The 27451-nt window shown below is 38.6% G+C and overlaps 1 protein-coding gene across 1 annotated transcript in view; it reads left to right on the top strand.

The window, feature by feature from the left end:
• Positions 1 to 27451, top strand: part of col14a1a (collagen, type XIV, alpha 1a) — a 140138-nt gene that overhangs the window by 65517 nt on the left and 47170 nt on the right. Inside the window, 11 exon segments of the mRNA XM_039806678.1 lie at positions 131 to 247; positions 5234 to 5380; positions 7323 to 7397; positions 10408 to 10547; positions 13363 to 13486; positions 19708 to 19851; positions 20171 to 20335; positions 20483 to 20521; positions 20703 to 20841; positions 23678 to 23820; positions 25194 to 25303. Of these exon segments, the coding sequence (XP_039662612.1) occupies positions 131 to 247; positions 5234 to 5380; positions 7323 to 7397; positions 10408 to 10547; positions 13363 to 13486; positions 19708 to 19851; positions 20171 to 20335; positions 20483 to 20521; positions 20703 to 20841; positions 23678 to 23820; positions 25194 to 25303 (1343 nt within the window).

Here is a 27451-nt window from a genome sequence, read left to right as displayed (position 1 = left end):
TTACATTTTCATGTACATTACTGTAAACCATTCGTTCGTAAACAAAAGTGACCAGTGTTACAAACATTAGGTTTGATGTTTTTTAATTGATCTTTGTCATTTTTCTATCTGCTTGTCTGTCTAATCCCAGTGATCCTCGGTGTCTCTGGCTTGTCGACCTATCAGGTACGTCCCAACAGCCTGTGTGTCCAATGGCTGCCTCTTCTACATGCCACGTTATACAGAGTCTCCATACAGTCTACACTCAGTAAGTACATTTACCGTTAATGAGAGTGTGTTTGAGTGTGTGTGTGTCTGTGTGTGTCTGTGCGTGCGTGACACGCACTATAAACCAGTCCTCATCTCTTTTCTCTGAGGTGGTTGAAAAAGTGAGTTAATTTCTTGTTTGCAAGCTTTCATTAGTTTTGCTATTTTGTGTGAGAATGTGACATCAGACAGGTAGCTCACTCCAAGCATTAACTTGATTGACTTACCTGTTTTGAATTCAAATTAAGTGTAACGTCATCATCTTGCTGAAATGTGGTCTGAATCACACCTTTAAACGTCAGTTTCATAAAAATGAAATATATCCGGACAAAAGTAGTAACACTAGAACACATGCATGGTCACACAGTCAACAACTGTTCTCACATTTTTGGTGTGCCACTTCAGTAATCCCGACAGGTTTCAGCATTCCACGTTGTAAGAAACAAGGCTTTTGCCAGTGACTGGAATACATTTCAGTCAGTAAATCAGAAGTTTTACTAGAGTATTTGGTGGGGTGGCTGGATTGAAATTCAGAATGTTTCCTTATAGATTTACAGTCTATCCTTGTGAAAGTGTCCCCTCTCTTTATTATTAACACAAACACAAGTCAGCTCAGGACTCTTTGGTTTTGTTTATGTATGTGTGTGTGTGTGCGCGCGTGTGTGTGTGTGTGTGTGTGTGTGTGTGTGTGTGTGTGTGTGTGTGTGTTGGTTACTACTTTCCAAAGTGATCTGGATTCATATTGATATTAGCCTCTGATGAAATAAGTGTTAAATATTTCTATCATTTTCATATTGCAGTGGTGTACATTGTAAAGGATATTATATAGAAAGGAAGGGAGATATGACATACACCCAATCTCTCCCCAATAAACGACATGGGAGGAAACCGCTTTGAGGATTGTTCATGTCATTGCATCAGTAATAAAACGAATAAAGACACAGTGTATGACCTTTAGTAGCTGTTTAATGCTCAGCTCACTCAGTTAATTAATGGAAAAAGGGAGACAGAGGAAGAGAAGAAAAAGGACAAGGGAACAAAGAAACTCTTAAAAAAGGAAAGAAAGTAATTAGCAAAGATATCTACCAAAATCTATTTTAAACAAATCAGTCAGCTAAAGAAAAAAAATAGTTTAAACATTACCCATTGAATCAAATGTCTTAAATATAAAAACCTTAATAAAACCATTGTACAATATGTATTGTTAACAAGCAAGTATTTTGATGCTGGTCCACTCACAGTAAACAACTTCAAGTTCAAGTTTTATTTTTACTGTCCTCAGGGATCTGAGGACAAATAAAAACAAATACAATCTATGGTAAAAATTTGAAAAATATTAAGAATGCTGTCACTGTTTCAACAGAGAAATAGAGATATTTTTCTGTTAAGCAGTCTTCACAATGTCAGTTTGTATTATGCAACTAACTGGCAAATATCCTGGTTCTCTTAAGGTTTTACTTGGTGTATGAACCTGTTGACAGTTGTCTGCTCATTATTTTTATTATTTATCTGTCCATGGAAAACTCTTTTGTCTATGATTATTCTTTAAATGTCAACATGTGTCAAAAGGTCAAATAGGAAGCAGAACCAGATGCAGTGACTATGGGTTTTCACTTACAAAAATACCACAGTACAATACAGGATGTAAGTTTTCTGCTTTCAGTTGATATAAAAAATGAATACTGGTATTTACAGATAGATAAATTGATTGATTGATTGATTGATTGATTGATTGATTGATTGATTGATTGATTGATTATTAGCCAACAAATGCCAGTGGAATCTGTACAGTATGTTCTCTGCAGCACAAATTCATATATGGACACGTCAGTGGTATGTGATAAGGGGGCTAGAGGGAGGAGTTCAGAGTCCTGATGGCTAATGGAAATCTGTTTTGTTGTTAATATATTAGTAGAATAGTGCAGTGCCTGTTGAAAATGTGCCTGTTTGGAACGGGCAATTGCTTGGCCTGTGGTATTGCTGCTTGTAGAATTCTTCAAAAACAAATTGTACCCCAAAATTACTTACAGAAGGACCCCAAACCACTTAATATGTAACTCCACTGTATAGCCTACTACTGACTTACAGTGTAGGCTCTACATCAGAGGAAGACATTGTAGCCTACTACTGTATTTACCTGACAGACAACGGGGCAGATTCAGAATGTAATCACAAAATATCACAATGACAATGTGGAATAATCAGACATTAGCGTCATGGACTCATGGCAGTGTGCTACCCACCTGGCCCGTTATGAGAGCTAATCAGCACATATCTGCGTTCACACAGACACACAGACACACAGACAGACAGACAAACAGACGTTCCTGCATTTTATAGATAGATAGATGAGGTTTTCACAATGATAGCTCTGTGGCAAAAATGTGGCCTTCCTTATTCATTTCAGTGAGAGCACTGTGTTGGTGCAGGTCACAGACAGCTCTGGGCACAAAAACAGGATAATGTTCAGAAAGATTGTTTGCCTCTATTATTTCTGTGGCACAATAAAATGTCACGCAATGCACTTAATTAGTCTGAAGGTTGTACAAACTGTGGTTGAAACAACTAACTGTAGGCCATTTCTAAGTAAAATAGCTTTCTTGTAATCCTCCTGTTGCCCTCAATTGAAATGTTACTTCTAAAGAGAGACTAGTTGGAGTAGGAATAGTTTGACATTTTTGGAAAAATGCTTATTTGTTTTCTTGCCTAGAGTTAGATGAAAAGATCGAAACCCTAGAGTGGTATTGATCTTCTCATCTAACCTTCGTCAAAAAAGCAAATAAGTGTGTTTTCCAAACCATCAAACTATTCCTTTAAAATAGTTAGTTTTCTCTTGTACCAAGTCTTGTTGTAGATAGTCCGCAAAGAGTGAAAGAAATTAACTTCACTCAGATCATCAGTTGAGCATTTTGGAGAGCACAATGTGTCACATTTGAATACTAGTGACATAAACCTAAAAAAAAAGTGATGATTATTTTAAATAATTGATTATTATTAGTTGCACACTTGTTTGACAAGACAATGTGTCTTCTAAGAGAACAGCCTACAGTAAATCAAATGTTCGCTCGGTTTTAAAACTGGATTTTCAATTTTCAAATAAATGTGAGTGTTGGCTGATAAATATAGAGATTAGAGACAAGAATAAAACTACTTCTTACAGTACGTGATATAGAGTATGTACACATTTTACTGCCTTTTACTGTCAGAAAAATAACAGAAAGAAGTAGGAAGACTTCTATCTTCCATCTTCCCTCCCGTACTTTTCTATTTATCTCTGTTTCTCCCTCCCTCCTGCCTGAGCAGTGACTGCATGTTCAAACTGGAGTTTATAGATTTGGTTTAATCCACTAGAGCAAACCAGCTGCTTAAACACCTTCTCAGATGGAAAAATGCACTCTCTCTGTGACAGCTGTTTCCCTAAACTTTATTATCTATGGGTGTTTCCTGTGTGGAGGAGTGAATTTGTTACTCACTCTCTAAAATGAGAGACACATTAGGAAATAGAATTAGACTAATGAAAATGGCAAATAACAGCTATTAGTGCATGTGTGTGTGCTCTCCCAGTTTCCAGTTTGTCATCCATTGGAAATTGACAAGAGAAAAAGAAAGAATGCAAAAAAGTGATTCTTTTAATTTTTTTTTATGGGCTATAGTGATGTTTTCCTGCAGTGATTTTTACTGTAGAATTATCTAGTTACCTTACTTGTTGGTGCATTCATCTGTAATAAATCTGCTAGAGATTGGATGAGTCTGATGTATCACACTCGACTTTGACCTGGTTTGTTGTGAAACTTTGGGATGAAGCTCAAAAGTGTATTCAGATACAGTTTAAGGCAAGATTTTCACATTAAAGGAGAATTCCGGCCGATTTTTACCTATCCTTGATAGGAAAACAAACGAGCAAAATCGGTGCTAGCAAACTGGAGTTGCTGCAGCTACGCCCAGAGCTCCCAGTTAGCTAAAATGCCAGTTGTCGGGCATCTTATAAATAGTGCCTTTGTGCAATTAAAATGTCTGTGCAACATGAACAGGGCCCTTACGTGACAACAAGATGCGTTTTCAACTCAGACATTGTGAAGAAACCATTTAAATTCAAAGTTGTGTTGTTCTGCTTTCTCTTTTGTCGGTAAACAGTAGTGTGCAGATCGGAGCATAGTGTGTGAAGAGTGAAGATCGGAGGTGTTCACAAGGGAAGAAGCTTGGAGTACGAATAACGTGTGTTGATCTACTGTGGAAAAGAAATGGTTTGCGTTTGTTTGTTTACCATTTCCTGTAACAACTGAATTCCAACGGGACTTCAGCGCGAGCCTACAGCTAGCCTTCAGTAACGCTTTTACTGTGCAAGCCACAGGCATCATTTGGACCATTTCCATGTAGTTACATAGTCACTGATATTGTCATAACCAGTGCTCAATTACCTATTTTTGAAGGGGAAATAAACTTCAAGTTTTCATCGCAAAGCATGACCTGTCCTCTGTAGGACATAGCCAGACCGCCGGCGCTCCGTGAATTGTTGTCGGCAGCGGCAGGCAACGGGAGAGAAAGCAGAAGTGAGGATGCTGGTCGGGCCTATTAGCCCGGCTAACTCGTCAACTGCCGTAGGTGACAGTACAAACTTTGAATTTAAATGGTTTCTTCACAGTGTCTAAGTTGTGAATCGGACGGAATTCTCCTTTAAGTTTGAATTTCCAGATGACCTGAGCAGATGCTTCAGCAGCTAACCTTTAATGTGCCTTGGAGCAAGGCACTAAATTACCTGACTGCTCCAATAAAGCTGCTTAGAATCCAACTCTGAAAGAAAGTGATCGTACTTGGCAGCTCAGAGGCTTGAAGATGCAGAACATGGCTTGGAAAGAGGAAATGTGCTCTGTAAAAACAGTTAATGTGAAACAGGAGCTGTAGAGGCATTTGAGCTTGTTTGGATTGTATGACTCTTGATCTGAACTTCATTTATTGTCTTTTTTTATTTTTATTTTTTTACTTGCAGATGGTCAGAGGCAGGAAGTGAGCCTGGGAGGTGGTGCTTCCCGACAGTGCTTCTATGACCTGACTCCCAGTAGCCAGTACCAGATCAGCATTCACAGCCAGATGCGGGAAATGGAGGGACCTTCTGTCTCCATCACTGACATGACGCGTATGTTGCAAATGTTTTATACATTTTATATACGTATATGTATATATACATATACAACATATATGTCCTAATGTCCACATTTTTTGCACTCAGGACAAAAGCAGCTAAGTGGAATTTATTTGAGTTTCATCCCATTCATTTCAATTTTTCATCAACATTTTAAGTTTGACTCACCCTTTTAATTCACCTATTTCTTGTCTATCACTCACTTACTTGTTTCTTCGTTCTCTCAATTTTCTCTCCTTACCTTCCCAATTAATCCTTCCAAACTCTTTTTACAGTCTCTTTCTCCATCTACCCCACCCCACCCCCACCCCGTAGCCACCTTCAGCCACGCATCTCTCACCTCTGCAACTTTCTCCTTTACCTGTGGTCGTTCTCTCTCTCTCCCTTTCTCTCTTTTACTCTCGCCCTGAGAACATAGAGGCTGCGGTTGCAGTTCATTGGTCAGCTGAGGAGGTGAGGTGAATTGCACAGCTTCAGTGACCACGAGTGCTCAGCTCACAAGCAGGGTTATAGATAGATGGATAGATGTGCATGCACACACAGATTCCCCGACTGATGTTGTTGGTCCACAGATGTTGAGTCGACAGTAATAAAGCTCTACAATTGGATTTCAGCGACAGTTGTAGGTCCATAGACAAGTTTAGAATTGTTAAGGTACTTAATTGTGAGGAAAATGTACCTAAATATTAAAAGTGAATGTGCTTATTAGGCACAATAGTCCCTTTCAGAGTGCTAAATTATTATATAGGCACCATATTATGTTTTTTTTTAATTACTGATGGAATAAAATGTAACAAGAATTTAGATCTTCTTTTAGATCTAGCTGGTGGGTGTGGAGCTAATTTTAACTACTTTAAATACTGTTAGGTAGTTAATTTTATAACAATACATCACATCCTTTATATGTCTACAAACTATATACTACTATAGCTGTCAGATAAATGTAGTGAAGTGGAAAGTGCAGTATCTCTCTTATAAATGTAGTAAAGTAGAAGTAAGTAGCATAAAATAGAAATAGTAAGGTAAGAGTACCTCCAAATTACTTAACTACAACACTTGTAAATGTACCTTGTTACTTACTGCCTACAGAAGCATTCTTATCATTTGTCTGTAGATGTCTTTAGTGTGGAGAGACAGTAAATAAATAACATCAACAATAGTAATATGGTGGTTATTTGACACAAACATCTCCTAAGCCCCAGAAACTCCACAGTGTTTATTGTTCATTGACATATGCCACAATCTCACAGTCTAACACACTGCTAATTATCAGTTAAACTGAAGAAACATTTGAGATAATTCCATCTACTTTCATGAAGTATCTGTCCCTTCTCTGGGCAGTCACGGATGTTTCCAAGATGATTTACTTGCTGTACCCTGGTTTGACAGAACCCACTGCTCTCTGCAAAGTAATTGGCTTGGCACTGAGGCAAACCTTAACCTGGGGGCTGTTTTGACTTGGAAAAAAAACAGCCTCTGGTCAGACAGATACAACAGTAAACTGATGAAAATAGTACTCTTGCTGTCCCTAAATTATAGAAGGTAGGGAAGAGAGATATACAGAAAGAAGGTAGAGATAATGTCTGATTGCTGTAACTCAGTGATGGAAAGAAAGATAAACAGAGTAAAACACAGCAGCTGGATTGCTCATGTACACCTAATACTGTCTATGATGTACACGTAGGTTTGTATATACATAATGCAATCTTTCTCTGTAAAGGTCCAGAACTTAGCTGTCAGAGAAGGGAAGAGGATTAGGAAAGTTTCAGCTTAATAGAAACAGGCCACTGCTGTCTCTCATTTTGCCAGCTTATTGATTGTTTGTGTGGTTGTGTGTGGTCGGCACATAAAGACGATGATGGTGCCACTTGTCACTGCCATCATGATCGATTGCATTGCCTTCTTTCCCACATTGTGTGTTTATGTGTGTGTCCAGTGCCAGCGCCCACTCAAGCTCCGACTGAACCCCCCACCACAGAGCCCCCTCCCACCATCCCACCTGCTAAAGAAGGTGAGCAAGAAGCCGAACACAAAACACACACTCTCATATTATTCGTCCAGTGTTGTACAGTAGGTAATTTTAGTGGTCTGATTACTTAATATGGTAACTGTAGTCACCTGACCCTAGTGAAATGCATTTTTGGTTAAAATTTTACAAAGCTGTGCAGGTAAACTTGTAAGCTATCACACTTAATGTATGCCAGCTGTCATATACAGTATATGTCATTAACATTGTCAATTCTGCACAACTTGCAGCAACACATACATACAATATTTGTAATCAGCCCTTCCAGAAAAATGCTTTTTGAGTTTTTTTGTGATTGTTGCGGGCAAAAATCCTTGATTATGCGGCACATTTTCTTAAAAAATGCGATGGAATATGTGGGATATTTATGCAATTTTGTGCGATGAAATTGCGGGAACTTGCAAAAATTTCGTGAACTTGCAAAAACTGCGGTTTGATGAAAAGGAGAAAAAAAATGTGATTCCCCCAACACCCTGCTTTTCAATGTTCACGTCGCGTAATTACTTCACTTCATAACGTTCCCATGGCAACAGGGGAAAATGGCTGCCCTTGTGTGAAGTAAACGCAACATTTTTCAACTTTCTGCTAAGATATATGTGACTTTTTTGCAACGAAAATGCGGGGATTATGAAATCATGCAAGCCCCACACATTTTGCGCTGACATCAGTAATTTATGCGGCGAAAGTGCGGCATATTTGAAACAATGTGGCCCCCGCATCAATATGTGGACTTTGGCTGATTATGCATTGAATTATGCGATCACATAATCACGTTTTTCTGGAGGGACTGTGTAATGTTGATGTTTTATTAGGTGGTAATAACAGATTCTTTCCACATGACCGATAAGGCAACACTACAGAGTGCAATGATGCAATAATTCTTTTGAGTGTTTTATTTGTTACCCATCTTGTTTGTTGTCACTGTATATTTATAATAAGACAGTTATGATATTACTACAGTTAGCTCTTTTTTATATTTCAAAGGAAAAGAAATCAGTTGCTCAGCTATTCAGTTGTTGCTTGTATTTATTAACTTTGATGTACTTAAAGGTGTCAAATTCAATCAAGGTTTGTATTGGCAGATACTTGCAATCAAATGCAATTACGAATTATGGGGATTACAATCGGGTGAAAACCAAATCTGATTGGGACATTGCTACACAGGGAATTGTAACCAGTTATACAGAGCAGTAGGTTTGCTCATAAATTTAAATCAATGATCAACACCACACTTGCCAGTGCAAGCTATGCTGCTCTGGCCTGATTTTGAAACAGGAAACAAAAAAGTTTACTTTTAACAGAGTTACTTTCTAATGTCACTCTGTACTCGTTACACAGCTGTGAACTGTGTTTAGTTTCAAAATATTAACAGTGACCTCAAAAACTTTGGGGGCACTATAACTAAATCAGGGATGTTCAATTTAAACTAAACAAAAAGGAAAACACTTGAATTTCTCACACAGGAAGTCTACGAGACGTTTACTATATTCCATAATGACTTTATTGGGTGAACTATATACCATCCACTGTGGGTTGCAGCCGATGCCATAATAAAGAAATGCTCCTCTAATCTAACCTGACCACTCCCACCTAGTTTCTGCTTCAGTACAGTTCAATCCAAAACACTAGAGCACCAAGCACTCAGGTAAAAGAGCGCAGCAAACTCTACAGACATGAACTGACACACCCGCTGAGCCTGTCTGTAAGCATTTCTGTCTAGGTTTCTGACCTATGTTAGACCGATGCCTTTTTCTGTAATGGCAGGCAACCTTTACTTAGGACAGAACCACAAAAAAGAAGAAAAAAAAGCAAAGGTGCACCTGTTGCTTTGTTGATCTTATGATCTTAAGTTATGTTTTTATGTAGATTTTAGAATGTTTTTTTCTGTTACATGTTTGTGTTGTGAAGCAACAGATTGTAGCACTATGCCAAAGGCAAATTTCCCCTCGGGGACAATAAAGTGTATTCTATTCTATTCTGTGTCTATACATGGAAGAGAGACAGACAGACAGTAAGAACAACAAGAGGAAGAGAATGAAACAAAGTGATGGGCAGGATGTGAAAAAGAGAGGCAGAGATACAGCTGCAGAGGCCAGTAGGCAGAAAGAGAGACACATGAGGAGAAAGACAGTGGAAGAAACAGACAGAAAGAAGTGAGAAAAAGACGTGCTGTATTAAAGCAGAGACTTAGGGAGAAAATGATGGCGATGAGTGGTGGTTGAGTGGTTTCAGTAATATCACAGCTTTTATCAGAATCAGCCACATAAAACCGTGCAATCAAAACATTCTCCAGCTGACCTTTAACTTGACATTTCTGACAAGCATGAGAGCTCCACCTATGAAGTTCTGTAAAAATATACGATAATAGCATTTGTCTCTAGCGAAAAACCATAGGACCAGTAGAGCAGATTTTTGTGTCGATACAGCTGAGGTTTTTCCCTGGCTTGAAAGACTTGTTGTCATGAATAGGATTTGGGAATTAGCGAAGAACTTGAGTTTGAAAACTTGTTAAAACCACAAAACAACTTTACAGCAGTAAATATAAGGCTACTGGGAGTCTTTTAGAAACCTGAGAAGAATAAAAGATGAAAAGGCACTGCTGGACCAGAAATATGAATGAGCAGCTTACAGAAGGAGAAAAAAAATACACAAATTGCATGTAGCACATTTTTGTGGTCAGAAAAATCAGTTTGAAACTCTCAATTTTAGAGCATGCACTATACTTGTAATCTTATAAACTCTCCCATGTGCAAATTAATCTGAGGACCCATCCTTTGCATATTTACCCTTTTGCAGCAGATGTATATTTGCAGTGCTTCATACTATGCATATTTACTTAGAGTCTGAATATATTAGGCAGCCAGTTAATATTCAAGTTATGCTTTGTCCTTTGCAGACCTTCATTCTTTATGAAATTACTTATTTAAATGCAGAGACATAATGATAGCCTGACTAAATCTATATATCTCTCTTGTCCGCTTGTCTTTCCGTCTAGTGTGTAAGGAGGCCAAGGCTGACCTGGCATTCCTGGTCGACGGTTCCTGGTCCATAGGAGATGACAACTTCATGAAGATCACGCGTTTCCTCTATAGCACCATGGGATCACTGGATTTGATTGGCCCGGATGGCACCCAGGTCAGTCATGTGACCACACCTTAGTCATTTTTACATCAGGGAGAATCTCAAAGGAAGAACTCAAAAATTAAACCGTAATTAACAAGTTTTATGTGCACGCACACACCTCTACGACATCAAACTACAACAAAGGAACACAATGGAAATAAGTCCTGTGGCTTTTCTTTGTGGTATCCTTGATGTTATAAACAAAACAAATCAAAATACTTGTATGATTGTATCGCACCTCTATTTTACCAAATGCATCTATACATGGGGAAAGATTCCTGCATTAAAAATGTAAGAATTCAATCTTGACTATCTGAGTCTGAATAATGCTGCAGTGAGTCTACTTGGAGTGCTGGTATTCACTTGTATGACCGCTTGTGGTTCTTGTGTCTAGTCTAAATGTCTGTGTCTTGTGAAAATGACCGTATTGCCAGTTTATACAGTACCATACAGAAATACAAATGTGCTGAAGGCTTTTAATTTTTGCTCAGTCGCTTTGTAATTCATTCTCTTTGTTAAAGCATTTTCCTTCTGTAAAATGCATGTTCATGGAAAATTAAATGTGCAGCAGATGCTGGGGATCTAGCCAAAAGTAACCACACTGAAAACCATAAAAATAATGAAATATAGAAATGACATGTCCTAGTGTAATCTGTGGGTAAATAACCTATTCACAGAACAGAGAATGTTGTGAAAAATATATATTTGTTCATTTATTTTTAAATATATATTTGTAGGATAATTCCCCCAAAAAAGAAACAAAGCCCTGCCAAATATGGAGTTTTTAGACGGGACGTTTTGCAAGCACAGCACAGTGTTAAACTTATAATAAAATTCTCATATATCCAACAACCCATTGCCCCCCAACTCTTGTGCCCCAGCCAACTACCTCATCCTCTGTCCTCCATCTTTCCTATACGGAAACCCATTTAACTTTCAAGATTGCAGAAGAGAAAGAAAGTTTTAATGTGCCTTCTACAGACTTTTATTCAGTAGATAATGGATTAATGGAGAAAGGACGCTGTCCATAATGAAAGGGTGGAGAGTGATTCAACATCATGGCTGACTCTCTCAAAATCTGCAGCTTTTGTTCTATAACCAGCGAGCTATTCCTTCCATATTTTTGTTGTTGACAGAAATAGAAATTATGGACATAACAGACTTTTGGCCAAATAATGAATCTTACCCAACCTGAGTTTACAATTTGTGTTTTTGACACATGTGGGCTTGGCTCATTTATTATTTGAGGAAGTCTGCTGCTGTTGGCATTAATTGATTCTGTAAGTATGCTTTGGAGCAGAATTTCTCCCAATTTCCTTTGGCTGTCCCCTGACAAATAAGCAGGACCACAGCCTTGTATCTACAGAAAAGTTTAGAAAAGTGAAGAGGAACTTTAAACACCTAGTGAGTCAGTCTTTACTTTCTAGCAAGACTTTCTTTTTAGTTGCTGTGCAGTATTCGATTAACTCTGCTCATTTTCTGCCAGTGTTTTGTGCCTGAAAACATTACTTGTCTGGCAGAAGTGGTGTTTGTAATCATTTCGGTCTTGATGCATTAAAAGCTGGAATAATGTTCAGATTGTTCAAGCATCGACTAATGCACTATCAACTATCAATCAACTATCAACTATTCTTCATGAGCAATGCTTTAAATTACATTCCTACAGTGAATATTGCCATCTCCACTGCTGCAGAGTGTTTCTCATGTATCAGGTTCATCAGTAGTAATGTCAGGCTCTAACTTGGGGCAGTAGTTCTCTATTGTCATTGTGAACTAATTTCTTAGTGCTTCTTGCCTGCATGGCCCCCACACTATGTCAGCAGAGCTCAGCTGGTTCATTTGTCACACTGTAGAGGTGCTTGCTAAACCTTTTTCTTTCATTTGTGTAATGTCTGCTGTTACGCAGTTTGCTACCCTCAGTGTGCCCCATAACCCTCTGGCAGTAGGCTTCTAAGAGCAAAACACTGGCTGTAATGTGAGAGAGTTGGCTGTACAGTAGAGAGAGAGTTGGCTTGTAAATGTAGGCCGCCCTGAGCCAACAACAGCACCATTAGCAGTCTGGAGGTAATGATAGTTGTTCTCTCCTCTTAGAGTAAGGCAATTAGATTGATTATAGTGCAGATTTGTGAGGTTGGACATATATATAGTATATGTATTCAGTGAATTTTCACCTAGAGACTTGCATAAAATAATAGATATATTATAATAAAATATTAAGACCACCAGCACTGAGCAGGTTGAAAAAAAGTTGAAATCTGTTACCAACATTAAACCAGGAAAATGTCACACATTTTGGCTTCTTTCAATTTCTACAGTATCCACTTTGTGGGGCTGCTTTGGCCCAATTTGTATAATTACAGTGTTTCCTTCAGCAAACAAAGGCAGCATCTGTTTGATACTGTTGTTGCTGTTGAACATAAATGCAGAAAATGTAGGTAATAATGAGGTTAGTATAAATGTGCAGACATTTGGCTTCATAGCACTCACATCATGCCACATGAGCTGCTTGGAGTAATTAGCCTTCTTGATTTGGAGCAAGCAGAATTAAACCTGCACACATGCACGCACACACACACACGCCCGCACGCACACACACACACACACACACTTGCACGCACGCACGCACACATGCACACACACACACACACACACACACACACATTTCAGTTGTATTGTGACTGAGAAGAGTGTGAGCAGATGATAATTTTTGTGTGAAATATTCCTTTAAGGCAGGTTTAAAACACCAGGGGTCCAGAAGATAGAGATTTAAGGTATAATTTAATTTGACATATGAACTTTCTGTCTGTCCGTCTCTGCCTCTCTGCAGGTGGCCATTGCTCAGTTCAGCGACGATGCTCGGACAGAGTTCCAGCTGAGTTCCCATGGCAACAAAGAAGCGCTGTTGGAAGCTATTCAGAGGATCAGATACAAGGGAGGAAACACCAAGACAGGTCAGAGCTGTGTGTTATTGGATTATTGTAACAATAGTTCATGCAATAAAACAAGATGGGTAAATTCAGATGTCAGTTTAATACCTTATTTGATATTTACCCCAATCTCTTCACAAAACAATCTCACCACAGGGTCTATTAGCTGTTCTGGAGCTGTCAATCATAACACACAGTCTTCCTTCGCAAATATAGTTTGGCCTTTTGTCGTGGAATTGTAGATGCTAAAATAAAAAATAAAAAAATTCAGAGCACTAAGGACTTCTCGTCCGTGTTGGCTTGAGATTGAAAGTTTATTCTTAACCTGGAAGTAGCTGTTGACAAAACTATCTCACCACAAGGTCCATTAGTAGCTGATCTGGAGCTTTGTCCAAACCTTTATGACAACTGGACAACTCCATTTTCCCAGAACAGCTACTAATGGACCTTGTGGTGAGATTGTTTTGTCAACTGCTATTTCCAAGGTCAAGAATGAGCTTTAAACCTCAATTTACCGCAAACAATCTTGATAAGAAAACTTAAAGAGTTGTGAAATTTGAAACATCTCTATTAAAATCCCAGTTTTCTCCAATTTCATGATACTTGTTGAAACTATCACATACTGCAGAGAGGAAAGACTTTAATTTGAAAGCATACAGTGGCTTGCAAAAGTATTCATACCCCTTGAACTTTTCCACATTTTTTCACATTACACCCACAAATGTAAATGTATTTTATTGGGATTTCATGTGATAGACCAACACAAAGTGGCGCAGAATTGTGAAGTGGAAAGAGGTATCAGCTCCAGAGCTGATCGCACTATCCTCTCCCCACTTATCCCTTCCTCCCCCTTCTTACTCCTCTCTCTTTTATTCTCTCTTTCATCTCCTCTACTCTCTTGCCAACCTCATACTGTCTTCTCCTTCACTTTATTGCCTCTTTGTTTTCCTTTTAAGCATCCTCTCTTCTTCTGCCTTTTCATTGTTTTCCCTCTTTTCCTTCTCAGCATTCCTCCTTTTTTGTCTCCTATTTTTTATATTCTGTTTTCTTCATTTCCCCCATACCCCTTATACATCTACTGTACTGTCTTATAATTTAACAGGTGACAAGTAGTGGAGTTTTAGCTGGCAGGGCTGTGTGTGTGTGTGTGTGTGTGTGTGTGTGTGTGTGTGTGTGTGTGTGTGTGTGTGTGTGTGTGTGTGTGTGTGTGTGTGTGTGTGTGTGTGTGTGTGTGTGTGTGTGTGTGTGTGTGTGTGTGTGTGTGTGTGTGGTCTACAGAAGAGCAGAAAACAAACCATAAAATGTCATCTTCCCCACACAAAGAAAGAAAGATGGGCCGCCAACTCTTACACGGTTAGGCTAATGCCTACGGACTCACAATGTCTCCCTTTCCCGCTTTCTCTTTGTCTCTCTCCCACACATACATGCACACATACACTGCCTCAGCGTAGCATTAATCCTCTTTAGTAGCTCACACATAATACCTATTGTTCAGGCTGTCCTTATTTCCACCAGAGACACCCACACAGCTTATTGCTTATATATATATATATATATATATATATATATATATATATATATATATATATATGTGTGTATATATTTGAGGTCATATAATAGTTCCTTTATTTTACATGTTTATATACATACATACATAATAAAATATATATTATCTATCTATTTATTTATTTATAAGATAATTCAGGCAGAAGTGAACAGTATTTTCTGTTCTGTTCAATGATTTTTTATTCATGTTTTGGTTTTGATATTTTACCCTCCTTTGTTAATCTTGATGCAAAACTATACAAACACACATAGCTGTATACTCTGAACCTAAACCTCCTTACTTGCATCTTACTATTCTGGTCCATTTAGAAAAGGATCAGTAGGGAATTTGGCTTTCAGGACTGAGGCTTGCATTACAACTATGAAGTTCGCACTCCAAACCCAAACATTTCCCTTTTTTCATTCTTAAACCTAAACTTCTCCTCAGAGACCCCATCAGCGCTCCTCACTGGGTCTAAATCTCCCACAGCTTTAATGCCTTTTTTATGCTTTTACTGTAAATGACTAGCTTACTTTATATCATCTGTCCTATAACCCTTGGGTCAAGCAAACACAGAAAACACATTTTAAAATGTGCTTAAGGGCCTCTAGCTCACCCAGTAGAGCGTGCGTCCCATGTGGGCTGAGTCCTTTGCAGCGGCCCGGGTTCAGGTCCGACCTGCTGTCATTTTCTGTGTGTCATCCCCTCTCTCTCTCACTCTCTCTCTCTCTCTCTCTCTCTCTCTCTCTCTCCCCACACTTTCCTGTCTATCCACTGTCACTATCTAATAAAGGAAAACACCCCCCCCCCCTCCCAAAACTATGCACAGATCCACAGTAAAGTAACAAATGTCTTGTCAGCTCTACAGGATCCCCGCCCCCCTTTTTTTGTGTGGATAATATTGGACAGTATATTTGGGTTTCCTAATCATGTTTATCCATTTTGAAACTTGGTTTAAACCTGCTTATTTTAGCTTAGCGTTTCACATCTGGGAGCTGCCCTCTAACTTGGTCGGCAACAGAGCTTGTACTGTATCTATTGGGGATGAGTACTTTGCTCAATGGCACTGCGAAGGTTTGAGGAGGAGGGACAGTCTTCAAGTCATAAGCCTTTTCTCTATACACTTTTTATAAACACTATGTAAATAATGCTGCCTTTACAGTCAGAATTCCCCCCACCACCGTCGGTACCCTGTGTGTGAGGGAAGAGCATGTTGAGGATTTAGAGTGTTGAAGCTGATATTCTAGGATTTGGCTTTTCGCTATGCATTTATTCATAAAGGTATTAGTATGCCTCTGACTGGCTTGGTTAATGATTGATTTAACGTAGCTGCATCTGTAATAGTCTTTATCCCTGGATATACTGTAGTGTGTATACAGTATATATATGAGGGAGTGAGTGTGTATTTGTGTCTTTTGAGATTGATTTTTGTGCTGTAGATGATGTAATTGCTTCTACAGTATATTCAGATTGAGGAATTTTGAATAAATGTGTGCTTGTGGGCAAATGTAAAGATTTCTGTGTGTGTGTGTGTGTGTGTGTGTGTGTGTGTGTGTGTGTGTGTGTGTGTGTGTGTGTGTGTGTGTGTGTGTGTGTGTGTGTGTGTACAGTATGTGTGAGATGACTGACTTCCAATATGTAAAATAGTGTCTTTTAATCCTTAATTGTGCAGTAATATATTTCTACATTAGATTATTCAAGATGTGATTGACCTTGTTTTATGATTTTTACTTGAGCAGCCAGTCTGACTTCTTCAGCTGTAGTAATGCAGTTGTGTGAGACCTTCACTCAATTTATCTAGGTGTATGAGTGAGAGTTCAGGAATAGATGTATGAATGGCCCATGAATGAGTTTCACTGACATAAAAGCCACTGAGACCCATTCAAAATCCATTGTATATTTTCAATAATGCATTTGATTTTCCAAATTAATTTCTTACTGATTTCTTACTTACTGTAATCTTTCAAAGATTAGAGAATTGTGTAGCTCTTTCTTTTCATAATAACCACACATAATATAACAATCTCATCCCAGTCATACAGATTTTACCTGCAGCCACATAAGAACTATATACTTAATTATAGTGCGCTTTGGATGCTATAACAGGATAGATGATTTCAGCTATTGTTTTTATTTTATCCCTTCTTAAGTGATAGCGAGAGAACTGGTTAACTGTTGCCGGACAGGAGGCTCAATCCAAACTGATAGGGATTTCTTCACACACAAAAAGGGATCGCTGATTGATGATGAGCTTTTGAACCCAAGATCGACTGACATGTTTTTGTTTTGTTTCCATTTTTTCTCACCCTCCTTTTATACCTGCTCTTCCTCATCTGACCTTTTCCTTCTTCCTTTTCAACCTTTTCCCCCCACTCTTTCTGTGCCCTCTTACCTACCCTACCCTTTCATCTTCCACCTCCTACCCAACACCTCCTCTGTCCCATCCCGTCTCCTCGGCTCTGTGTCTCACTTCATGCCTGGCTGGCCTCTGTAATTCCAGTCTTGCCTCAGCGTGATCAGAGGACAGTGTAGAAACAGATGTATCACTGGCAGATATCTGACAGCACAACACTTTACAGACCAAGCACTCTATCATTTGTCACCACTGACAGCTGACAGTCTGAGGATTTTGGTTTGGTTTGAAATTGGGAGACAGAGACACCATACACATTCTCACATATACATTACGTGTTTGGTCAACTTAAAGGGCCATTTACTGCTTCATCTTGTATTGTTTTTATTGCAAAGTTCCCTGATACTCGGCACTTCTCTTAATAAATCAGACACACTCTTGAACACACACAAGGAGTAAGTTTTAAAGGGCATTGAGAGTTAAGAGAATTAATGGCAGTGATTGTCCATTTAATTATGAAAAGGTCAGGTGGAGATGAGTAGATGAGCTTTTTGAATTATTATTGCAAATCATGATGAAGAGTATGCAAAAACTAGTATTAAATAAAATGACCTACCTGTGTGTGGTGTTTGCATGCACACAATGAGTATATTTGCACACACATTGTTGCCAATATTCAGTATGTGTGAATAACAGTTTAGATGAATTAAAGCCATTAAGGACACATTGCAGGTCAGTTTCTTATATATATAATATGTGTGTTTGTGTGTGTGTGTATAAATATATATATTTATATATATATATCAATAGATCAATAGAAATAGCGTAAGAACTATAGTATAACACAATGCTTTTAAATCTTACATTTAACCTTGCTAATAAACTGTTGACTGAAATTTATCTTCCGACCTTCAAGTGTTTTTTTGAGGGTCTTGAAACAGTGATACATAAGGCATCATTAAATTCACTGACACGTATGCATTGAACCCACATTGGCTGCCTTTTTGTGCGGGTCTTGAAACCTTTTAAAGCTGTCTAGACAGATTGTTTAAGTCCATTAGCAGGTGACGTGCACACTGTCAAAGGTTCATCTAATTTTAACTTTCTGACAGACTGGATTTTGACATTTCCATCTTTGTCTCATATCTAAGTGTTCATTGAAATACCTTGGACGTTTTTTGCTTTCTGGCATATATTAATCTGGGTTCAGGAGTGTTTAGGTCACTTATTGCCATGTAATAATTATAGGCTTGAAAATATATTTTATTAATGTTGGTGGAAGAAAAAAGAATACTTTCTTTAATCAGCAACTTTTAAGTACATTAAAATTAAAAGGTCACAAGCATTCACACCCCTGCTTGAGGTGGGGAATAGGATTTGTTTTAGATAAAGAAGATATCTGTGCTTCTAATAAATTGGTTTGCCAAGCTTTTATTCCACTGTTCTAAAATGTTGCACCATGAAGAAATAAAGCTTCATATCAGATGACAGTGCTAAGAGTGTTGTGGAGAAAGTATAAGCACCACATAAAGGACACATCAAGGAAATGTTTTGCATTTTTATTTTAATGTATATGTTATGTTATATGGTTTGAGTTAGATAGACTCAAAACTTGGCAGCTTTTATTTTTCTCAGTTATTATTCAGTCAGAGACACTTACGTCAAGGAATTGACCATTTGTAACAAATGTTTATACAGTAAGGCTATGCTGTTTGAGGGAGCTCTCAAAGAATCAGATAAACAACAAGGATTATGCTGAGAGCAGCTAACCCTCCCTTAATAAACATACATGAGCATTAAATCTTAGTTTAATCCAGTGGTTCCCAACCTTTTTTCCTTGGTGCCCCCCCCCCCCTACTTATGTCTAAGAAAAGAAAATATCTCATATGAGGAGGTTGGGGTGGTGAAGGGAACTGTGTCAGCAAATGGCAGAGGCATGAACATAAGTAACAGTGATAAGTGTCAGGTTTTAATGTCCTGCTGTACACCTGCATGAATATAATGGTACATTACTAGTCACACAGCTGGGAATGATTGCAAAGTATCCAATCCGACAGTACAAGTATAGCTTCAGTGCTTTGTTTGAACTTACACTATGCTTCATTTGTGTAACATAACAAAATATTGACAAAATGTGTACTGTGATTAACTATCTAATTTAAGTTTCTGCACATTCATTTTATAGTTTTACAGAAATTAACAAACAAACAAATCTAAACACCATGGTATGCTTCAAAAAGCATGGAATAAATGTTAAGTATACTGTAAATGGTTATATGGGCTAAAAAAGGCATAAATACTGGTTTGGGTTTTGAATCATAAGGTTATCATTTTGACCTCCATCAGGTCGGGCCATCAAACATGTGAAGGAGACTATTTTCACCCCAGAGGCCGGAGCTAGAAGGGGCGTTCCTAAAGTCCTGGTTGTTCTCACTGATGGACGTTCACAAGATGATGTCAACAAAGTGTCCAAGGAGATGCAGATGGATGGTTGGTATTTTATAGACTAAACACAGTTTGTTAAAGTTCTGAAAAAGATGTCTACGTTTATGTGTTTCATTGACATTCATAAGGTAAGTTGTGTGTGTTGGTACAGTACAGGCAAGATGGAGGACAGATCCCCATTCCCCCTTTCAATTCTTGGATGCTTTATGTACTGTGTGTCACATTTTACGGTTATAGGATATGAGACGCTTCAACCATTGGTTTGAAGCCCATAACTCCCAACAATGCGTTACATTACTCCACTTTATCCTCTACACTTACTTACAAACTTGTAATGAATTCTCTTGTTTAACTCCATTCTCAGGCTATATCATCTTTGCCATTGGCTTTGCGGACGCAGACTACGGGGAGCTGGTGAATATTGCCAGCAAGCCCAGCGACAGACACGTCTTCTTCGTGGACGATTTGGATGCTGTGAAGAAAATAGAAGAACAGCTCATTACTTTTGTCTGTGAGGCTGCCACCGCCAGTGAGTAACACTACCGCGTGTTTACCAGGAGTAAAAAGAGTTCTTGAGAAAGGAGAGACCTAGAGAATGACTGAAGAAAAAAAAAAAAAATATATATATATATATATATATTAAGGATGAACTAACAGACTCTTTTCTGTCTTTCAGCTTGTCCATCAATTTTGATGAGTGGTAATACAATGGCAGGTAAAGGAAAATGCGTAATATACTGTACAACAGTCACACAGGTGCAACCATGATGATGGTAATAACATAATGACGGTGCATGCTGTGGTTGCCGGAAATGATTCTAATTACAGTGATCGCATGGAGGAGGAGGATGCTGATCTTAACGAGGACGAAGGAAATGATGATTTGTCTCTTGCAGGTTTCCGTATGATGGAGAAGTTTGGCCTAGTAGAGAAGGAGTACAGCACCATACCTGGAGTTTCTCTGGAGCCAGGTTCATTCAACAGCTTCCCCTGTTACAGATTACACCGTGACGCCCTGGTGTCACAGCCCACCAAGTGAGTATGTCCACTCTAAGGTGGAGAAATCTGAAAACACAGACTTCTCTGTACAAAAGCACTGTTTAGATTGTTTCAGTTGGCAACCAACAGAAATGGTGCATCACAGCTGTAATTTGATAATGAGTTGGTTTTTTCCTGGGTTACTGTGCATAATTACACCTCTAATCTATTGCCTCCTACTCTTTATAGTCACTTGTGTGCTGTTATAGCGTAACACACAATTTAGCTGTTCTCATTGATGTATATTTCTTTTATCTGTAAGACTAACAGTAATCCCAAAGCAGCAAAGAAACTGTTGATCAAGTGTTGATTTACAGTAAAACCTGCCTTACATGGGCATACAAAATAAATGATAGCAGACAGAGTTGGAGGTGGCAGAGACAGATTTATTTGTTCAAATGTCATTGAGATCAAGATCCCTATTGCAAGAGAAACCTGAGAACAAATAACATACACACGGTTATAAATAAGATGATTCAGTCTCACAAAAGAATCATCATGACACACATAATCATCATGACACACAGACACATTAATTAATAAATTACAAATAAAACGAAAAATATCTGCATGTTAAATTGTCATTTCTTTTACACAGCTTCATACATCATTATTATTGCATGCTAAATCCAGTTGACTACTATTTAACCCAAGGTTTCTTCTGTGTTTCTTAGAGTTATTTTGATCCTACTCCGCTGTTTATCCATCTATGTTTGCTTGCTCCCCTGCACATGGGGAGTGGTGACTGTCAGCAGGACACAAACACCAAAGGACTTTGAATTATCAGCCAGCAGTACACACAGGATCCTAAACTATTTAACAGTCCTGCCAACGAAAATGTCTCGACTTTCTGGCTAAAAGAAAAACCACAGGGGAACAAACGTGACAGAAAATGTGTCAAAGATTTTCCCTTTGTCTTTGTTTTGGATTATCTTTTAGGACACAAGGGTTCAAGTCCCACTCATAGCACCTGGGCTGTTATACTTTCTATCTTGCATGTATCACAATCAGTACTTGCCCCCAATGCTAATAACCACAAATAGTGGTCTTGAAAATTATAGAATTTGAGCCTGTTGCTGTTACAATAATATTAAAGGTCTGATGACATGGTGCTTTTTGGATGCTTTTATATAGACCTTAGTGGTCCCCTAATACTGTAAATTCAGCCTTGGTGCAGAATTAAGCCACTAGAGCCAGTCCCACAATGAGCTTTCCTTAAGATGTGCCATTTCTGTGCCTGTAGCTATTGAGGAGGAGAGAGGGAGGGGCAAGGTGGAGGGTGGGGGTGTGGCCTTGACCAACTGCCACTTTGCTAGTTTGAAAGCCATGATGTCTCTCTCTCTCATGGGTTGGCCAAATTCTCTGGGCAGGCAAAGCAGAGACCTAGGGGGAGGTAACCTCGCTTGTTATGACCTCATAACAAGCAAGATTCCAGAACGGCTCATCTGAGCTTTCATTTTCTCAAAGGCAGAGCAGGATACCCAGGGCTCGGTTTACACCTATCACCATCTCAAGCCAATTGGGGACTATAGCCAGGCTGGGGGAACTCATATTAGTGTTAAAAAACATCATAAAGTGAAATTTTCATGCCATGGGACCTTTAAGGAAAGACGAAGACAGAGAATGCAGTTTTTACAAATCATGGAATGCCTGCAATAAAAAGATATGTACTTAAAGCTCAGAGCAGAAGCAGAATGTTTGCAGTAATATATTAAACATGCAGTTTCCACTAATCCCTGCAATTAACACAAAAAAACAAATTGGCAATTTCAGATCATTTTCTTTTTTTAGAGCCTCAAAGCTCAATTATAGAATGTTTTTTCAAAAATAATCGCAACCTGTAAAAACTGCATCTCCGGGGAGGCTTTACAGTATATACAAAAAGCAAAGTACACTTATTAACATTTACTGCACATTACACCAGTACACATTTAATGCCCTGTAGTTTCCAATGGAACAGACTCTCTGTGTGTGTCCTGACCAGAGCAACAGAGAAACCACCCCAAAAATAAACTCAGGCTTTGATTCATTGCCTGCTTTCCACATATGGATATACCCTGTATATCTCTTTGAATTCTCTTTCATTTTCATTGTTTACACAAGACACTTTTAGGACCTGTTATAGCGTTTAGTTTGATTAGACCATGCCCAATCGTCTTAAGTATCAATAAACGATTATAGGTGTTAAGGTCATGTCTTCAGGTTTCATTAAGAGTTCACCTTGTGCAGTTCAAATTGGTTTCTAATTGCAGATTTAGACCATGACCACAAGTAATTAAGAGGCATCACAGCTTTAGGAGAAGCTGGAAACAAATGACTGAAAAAATTCTCTAGGATGCTTGCAGATGCAGGTCAGAAGCGTTAACGTTTACCTAGCACTAAAAATATTCAAGTATAAAACCAATGCATACAAATACTTAACATTCAATGGCTTCAAATGTGCTCTTGTAATGTCTTTTTTTCTGCAATGTTGTCATTTTGGAGTTTTTTTTGTTTTTTGTTTTGGGGGGGTTACCTTCAACAAGCTTTCTGCTCCGTTATTGTTCAGTTTGTGAAAAGTGACTTTGACAAGCCCTCTAAAAAAATATTGAGCTGAGATCATTTGAACCTGAAGTGCTCGAAGGCAGCTGCACAAAAAAAGGCTCGGCTCTGAGATCAAAAAGAGCCTGGCACTCGAAGACAGTCTCAGGCAGCCAAAAGCACTCTAAAAGAGAGCTGAAAAGAGACAATGGCACTTTGAAAAAGACACCTAGTGGATACATGCCTTTAGGGCACAGCTAAGCTCACTATCTACGTGTGTGTTTTTTTTAATGTTCTTTCATGTGTGTACCAGGTACCTTCACCCTGAAGGTTTACCCTCTGACTACACCATTTCTATGATGCTCCGTCTACTTCCTGAAACCCCGCAGGAGCCCTTTGCATTGTGGGAAATCCTCAACAGGGACAACGAACCATCGGTGGGACTAATCCTGGACAGTAAGTTTGAATCGCTCTTTGTCTCTCCTACATCAAACTCAAACAGCAGACGTGTGCTGAAGCTCCTGCAGTCCCAGTGTCTCCAAATAATCCGTGAGAGTGCATTATGCAGCAGATTGCAGAAGTGCGGCTGGAGCGAAATCACTCTATTTTTGATCCATAATAGCGTACCTTTAAATGAGCAACATTTTCATCTTAGCTTTGTATCCTCAATCATTTATAAGATGCAGAGATACCAGAGCACTTCTGTTTGTGGAAGGCCTGGGACACACAATTAGTCAGGGAAAGCATCATGACCTCACACTTAGAGGCGTTGATGCTTGTGTGCTTTAGAGTTTGTAACTGGAGATCACAATTTCATATAAAGCCAGTATTTTCAAAGCCAAAGCAGGTGGGATGATGGTGTCCTTAGATAGACCATGGTGCAGTGGCTGTGTTTGTATCCGACTGTGTAAAGCGATGTGACAGAAACATTGCACACTGGGTAAACTCACCCCAGGCGTCAACCTTTAGAGGTGTTTTGGACACTGACTTGGAGGAGACCCATTGCAGACCCCTGACCTGCTGCGGAGATTATGTTACCAGCTGGAATGGATGGTCTTGGGCTCCCCTGGAGTAGCTAAAAGAAGCTGCAGGGGAAAAGTAATTTTGTTTTGCTCTGCTTTCCCTGGTGACCCTGATGCAGCCAAGCAGCAAGGCATAGCACACCCATACTTTACTAAAGTACTATACTATACTACTATATTATATGTACTTTTTTGTGCTTTGTCAGAAATGAAACGGCAACAAAGTAATCATTATGCTTACTCAAACATCTCAATGCAGTGATCCATTGAAACATTTTTCTTTTCATTTGCTTTTCATATTTTATCTTTCAGATACAGAAGCAATACTAGTTAGATAATCTCAACGTTTAGTTTTTATTGACATTGTACAAACAAACTCATAGTTCTCATTGCCACTAATATCACATATATTATTAGAACAATGGGGAGGACGGTATAGTCCTGCACTCATAAGAAACTCCATAAGAAACACTAATACAAAATTATAATTACAGGGTTTTGCAAATTAAAGATGACAGGGATTGCATGCCTATATCACAATGAAATGAAATGAAATTGAATTATTACATTTATCAGTCAAAATGACATCTGTACTTGTTCAAATGGTAAAATGCAGACAAACAGCACAGTAGCACAAAGATCAAGTTGTCCAGCCCATGTACTTCACTGTTGAATCAAACCAGACCTTTATTGGAGTCTAATAATAGGAGACAGTGACAATAGTGTGTACAAGACAAGTGTCTACTTAATGTGAACATCAACCTTTTCTATCCTCCCTCACCACCTACTCTGTCTGTCCCCCCACAGACTCTGGAAAGACCCTGACGTTCTTCAACTATGACTACAAAGGAGACTTCCAGACCGTCACCTTTGAAGGAACTGAAATCAAAAAAATCTTCCATGGCAGCTTCCACAAGGTTAGTCTTTAATATCTGTGTGCTAAAAATTACTTGAATCGTAAAATGGATTAATACCTTTTTGTAATTTGTTAAGGAAAAGATTACATTTGCTGGTTATAGTTTTATGCTAATCTACTTGCTTCTGTATCATAACAATATAGGCATAGGGTTTCAGCTGCTGGTTTAAAATATGCAAGCAGGTTTAAATGTGACATAATTACTGTAATTCTAAAAAGTGTACTGTCCAGTCTGTGCTACTGGATTGTCAAAGTCTAGTAAAACAAAACAGTGTTATCATCTTCAGAGCCTGTCCCCCAGTGTGCCAGTTTGCATCACATATCAGGTTCACACTGACAAACAGTCAGTATAATAATAATATATACTGTATACAATACATAGGTGGTAGTTTTTTAGACAAACGTTGAGCAGAGGCTTTCTAACAAGCTGTTGAGAAAGAGACAATAATAAGGATGATTGACTGTATTTTGATGTTTTTGAAGTGGTGGAGCCTGTTGGTGGTTTTCCAGTGGCTCTTTTTTCTCTTGACCTGTCAACACCACTGTGATGAGTGTGTATGCAGGTGATGATATCCCTCCCCCCTCTTCTGTCTCTCCCTCCCACTCTCCACTGCTTTTTCTACACCCATTTTTATGTTATTCCTTTTAAACTAGTGGAGTATACGGAGTGGGAGTGAAACTGCAGATTATTTCACCCTTTAAGACCTCTCTGGTCTTCCCTGATGAAGTTATAATCAGATCAGATTAATTACATATCCAATAGCCTTTTTGCCCAACATGTAATAATCAATGCCACATACATTACATGAATGTAATACCTCCAACAAAGTACATTTGATGTATACAGAATATAGAAGAAGGCAACAATTTGTGGTAGGTGTGGTCGTTTTCCATGATTTTGTTGTTATTCCTGTTCCCTTGGTGACCTTAAGACACTAGTTTGTCCTCCCAACTGATTCCCTGACAAAGACATTTAGTATTTCCCTCAATCACTGTAATTCTATCCAAATATATTTATATAAATGCTATTGTGTCAAATTGGTCAGACCAAATGGAAATGGCAAATTTTGATGACATTCCTTCAATAAAAGACAATTTTCTGCTCACTTGAGACGAGAAAGTGTTTTGTGAAAAAATAAATAATTGAATAAATAATGCCATTGGTTTGGCCTCAACAGGCCCTATGAATGAAAAATTCACATTGCAAAACACTTTGGCGTGAAATATCATCATTAGCCGAAGCAAAATAATAATAACAACTTGCCAAATAATAATCAGTTATTTTGTCCTAGCGGACATGTTCTTTGAATTAACTACACTGTTCAGGAAGTGTATTTACTTCAGCAGGGGTGATGGAAAGTATTGTTTTGTTAGATTTTAAAAGAGTGTTTAACGTATGCTTGACAAATGGATGGAAACATAACTTTAAAAAATAAATTGAATGGAGTCCAGACCAAGTCGTTAAAGACCATTTCTTTTTTTGCTGTAGAGCTGCTGCTGTTGTATACTTTATTTCCTGGCGCTCTGGGTCTTTGATTTAAAAAAAACAAAAAACTAAACACCAGCCCACCAACTCTCTGGTCTTTCTTTATCTCAATTCTCAAAATGTCAGGGAGTGGCTGTCCATCATTCTCTGTGCCTTTTTGTTTTCTCCATTGTTTTCTGTCTCTCTGCTGGAGAACATGACAATGTTGAGAGAGGTAACAGATGCAGAAGACTGCCTGGCCAGAGGAAGTGTTCGTCTCCGCTTAGACAGGATGACAAGTGAATAAGAGGAGCGTCCGTGTGCGTGTGCATGTTTGTGTGCCGGTTATAAAGGGATTACCATATGAAGACACCTTGTGTGAAAGCAGGAATACCCAGCAGGATCTGTCACTGCTCAGCAAAAGAGACACACAGAAGACAGAAACAGATGAAAGGAGGGAGAGTAAAAAGTGCAGAGGAAGAAATAAATATGACAGTGAGCTTGAGACACAAAGAGGAAATACAGAGACAAACAGACATGTAGAGACATGTAGACATAAGGAGATGTGAAAGTTATTTTAAGTATAACTCACATATTGCTCAGAGCCATAATATACTCCACAAGTGTATAAACGCCATTTCTGTATCTCCCAAAATGATTAAATGCCTCACATAAAAAATGCTA

The sequence above is a fragment of the Perca fluviatilis genome, chromosome 7 (genome assembly GCF_010015445.1).
Source record: "Perca fluviatilis chromosome 7, GENO_Pfluv_1.0, whole genome shotgun sequence".
Taxonomy (NCBI): domain Eukaryota; kingdom Metazoa; phylum Chordata; class Actinopteri; order Perciformes; family Percidae; genus Perca; species Perca fluviatilis.
This window is presented reverse-complemented; position numbering and strand designations above follow the sequence as displayed.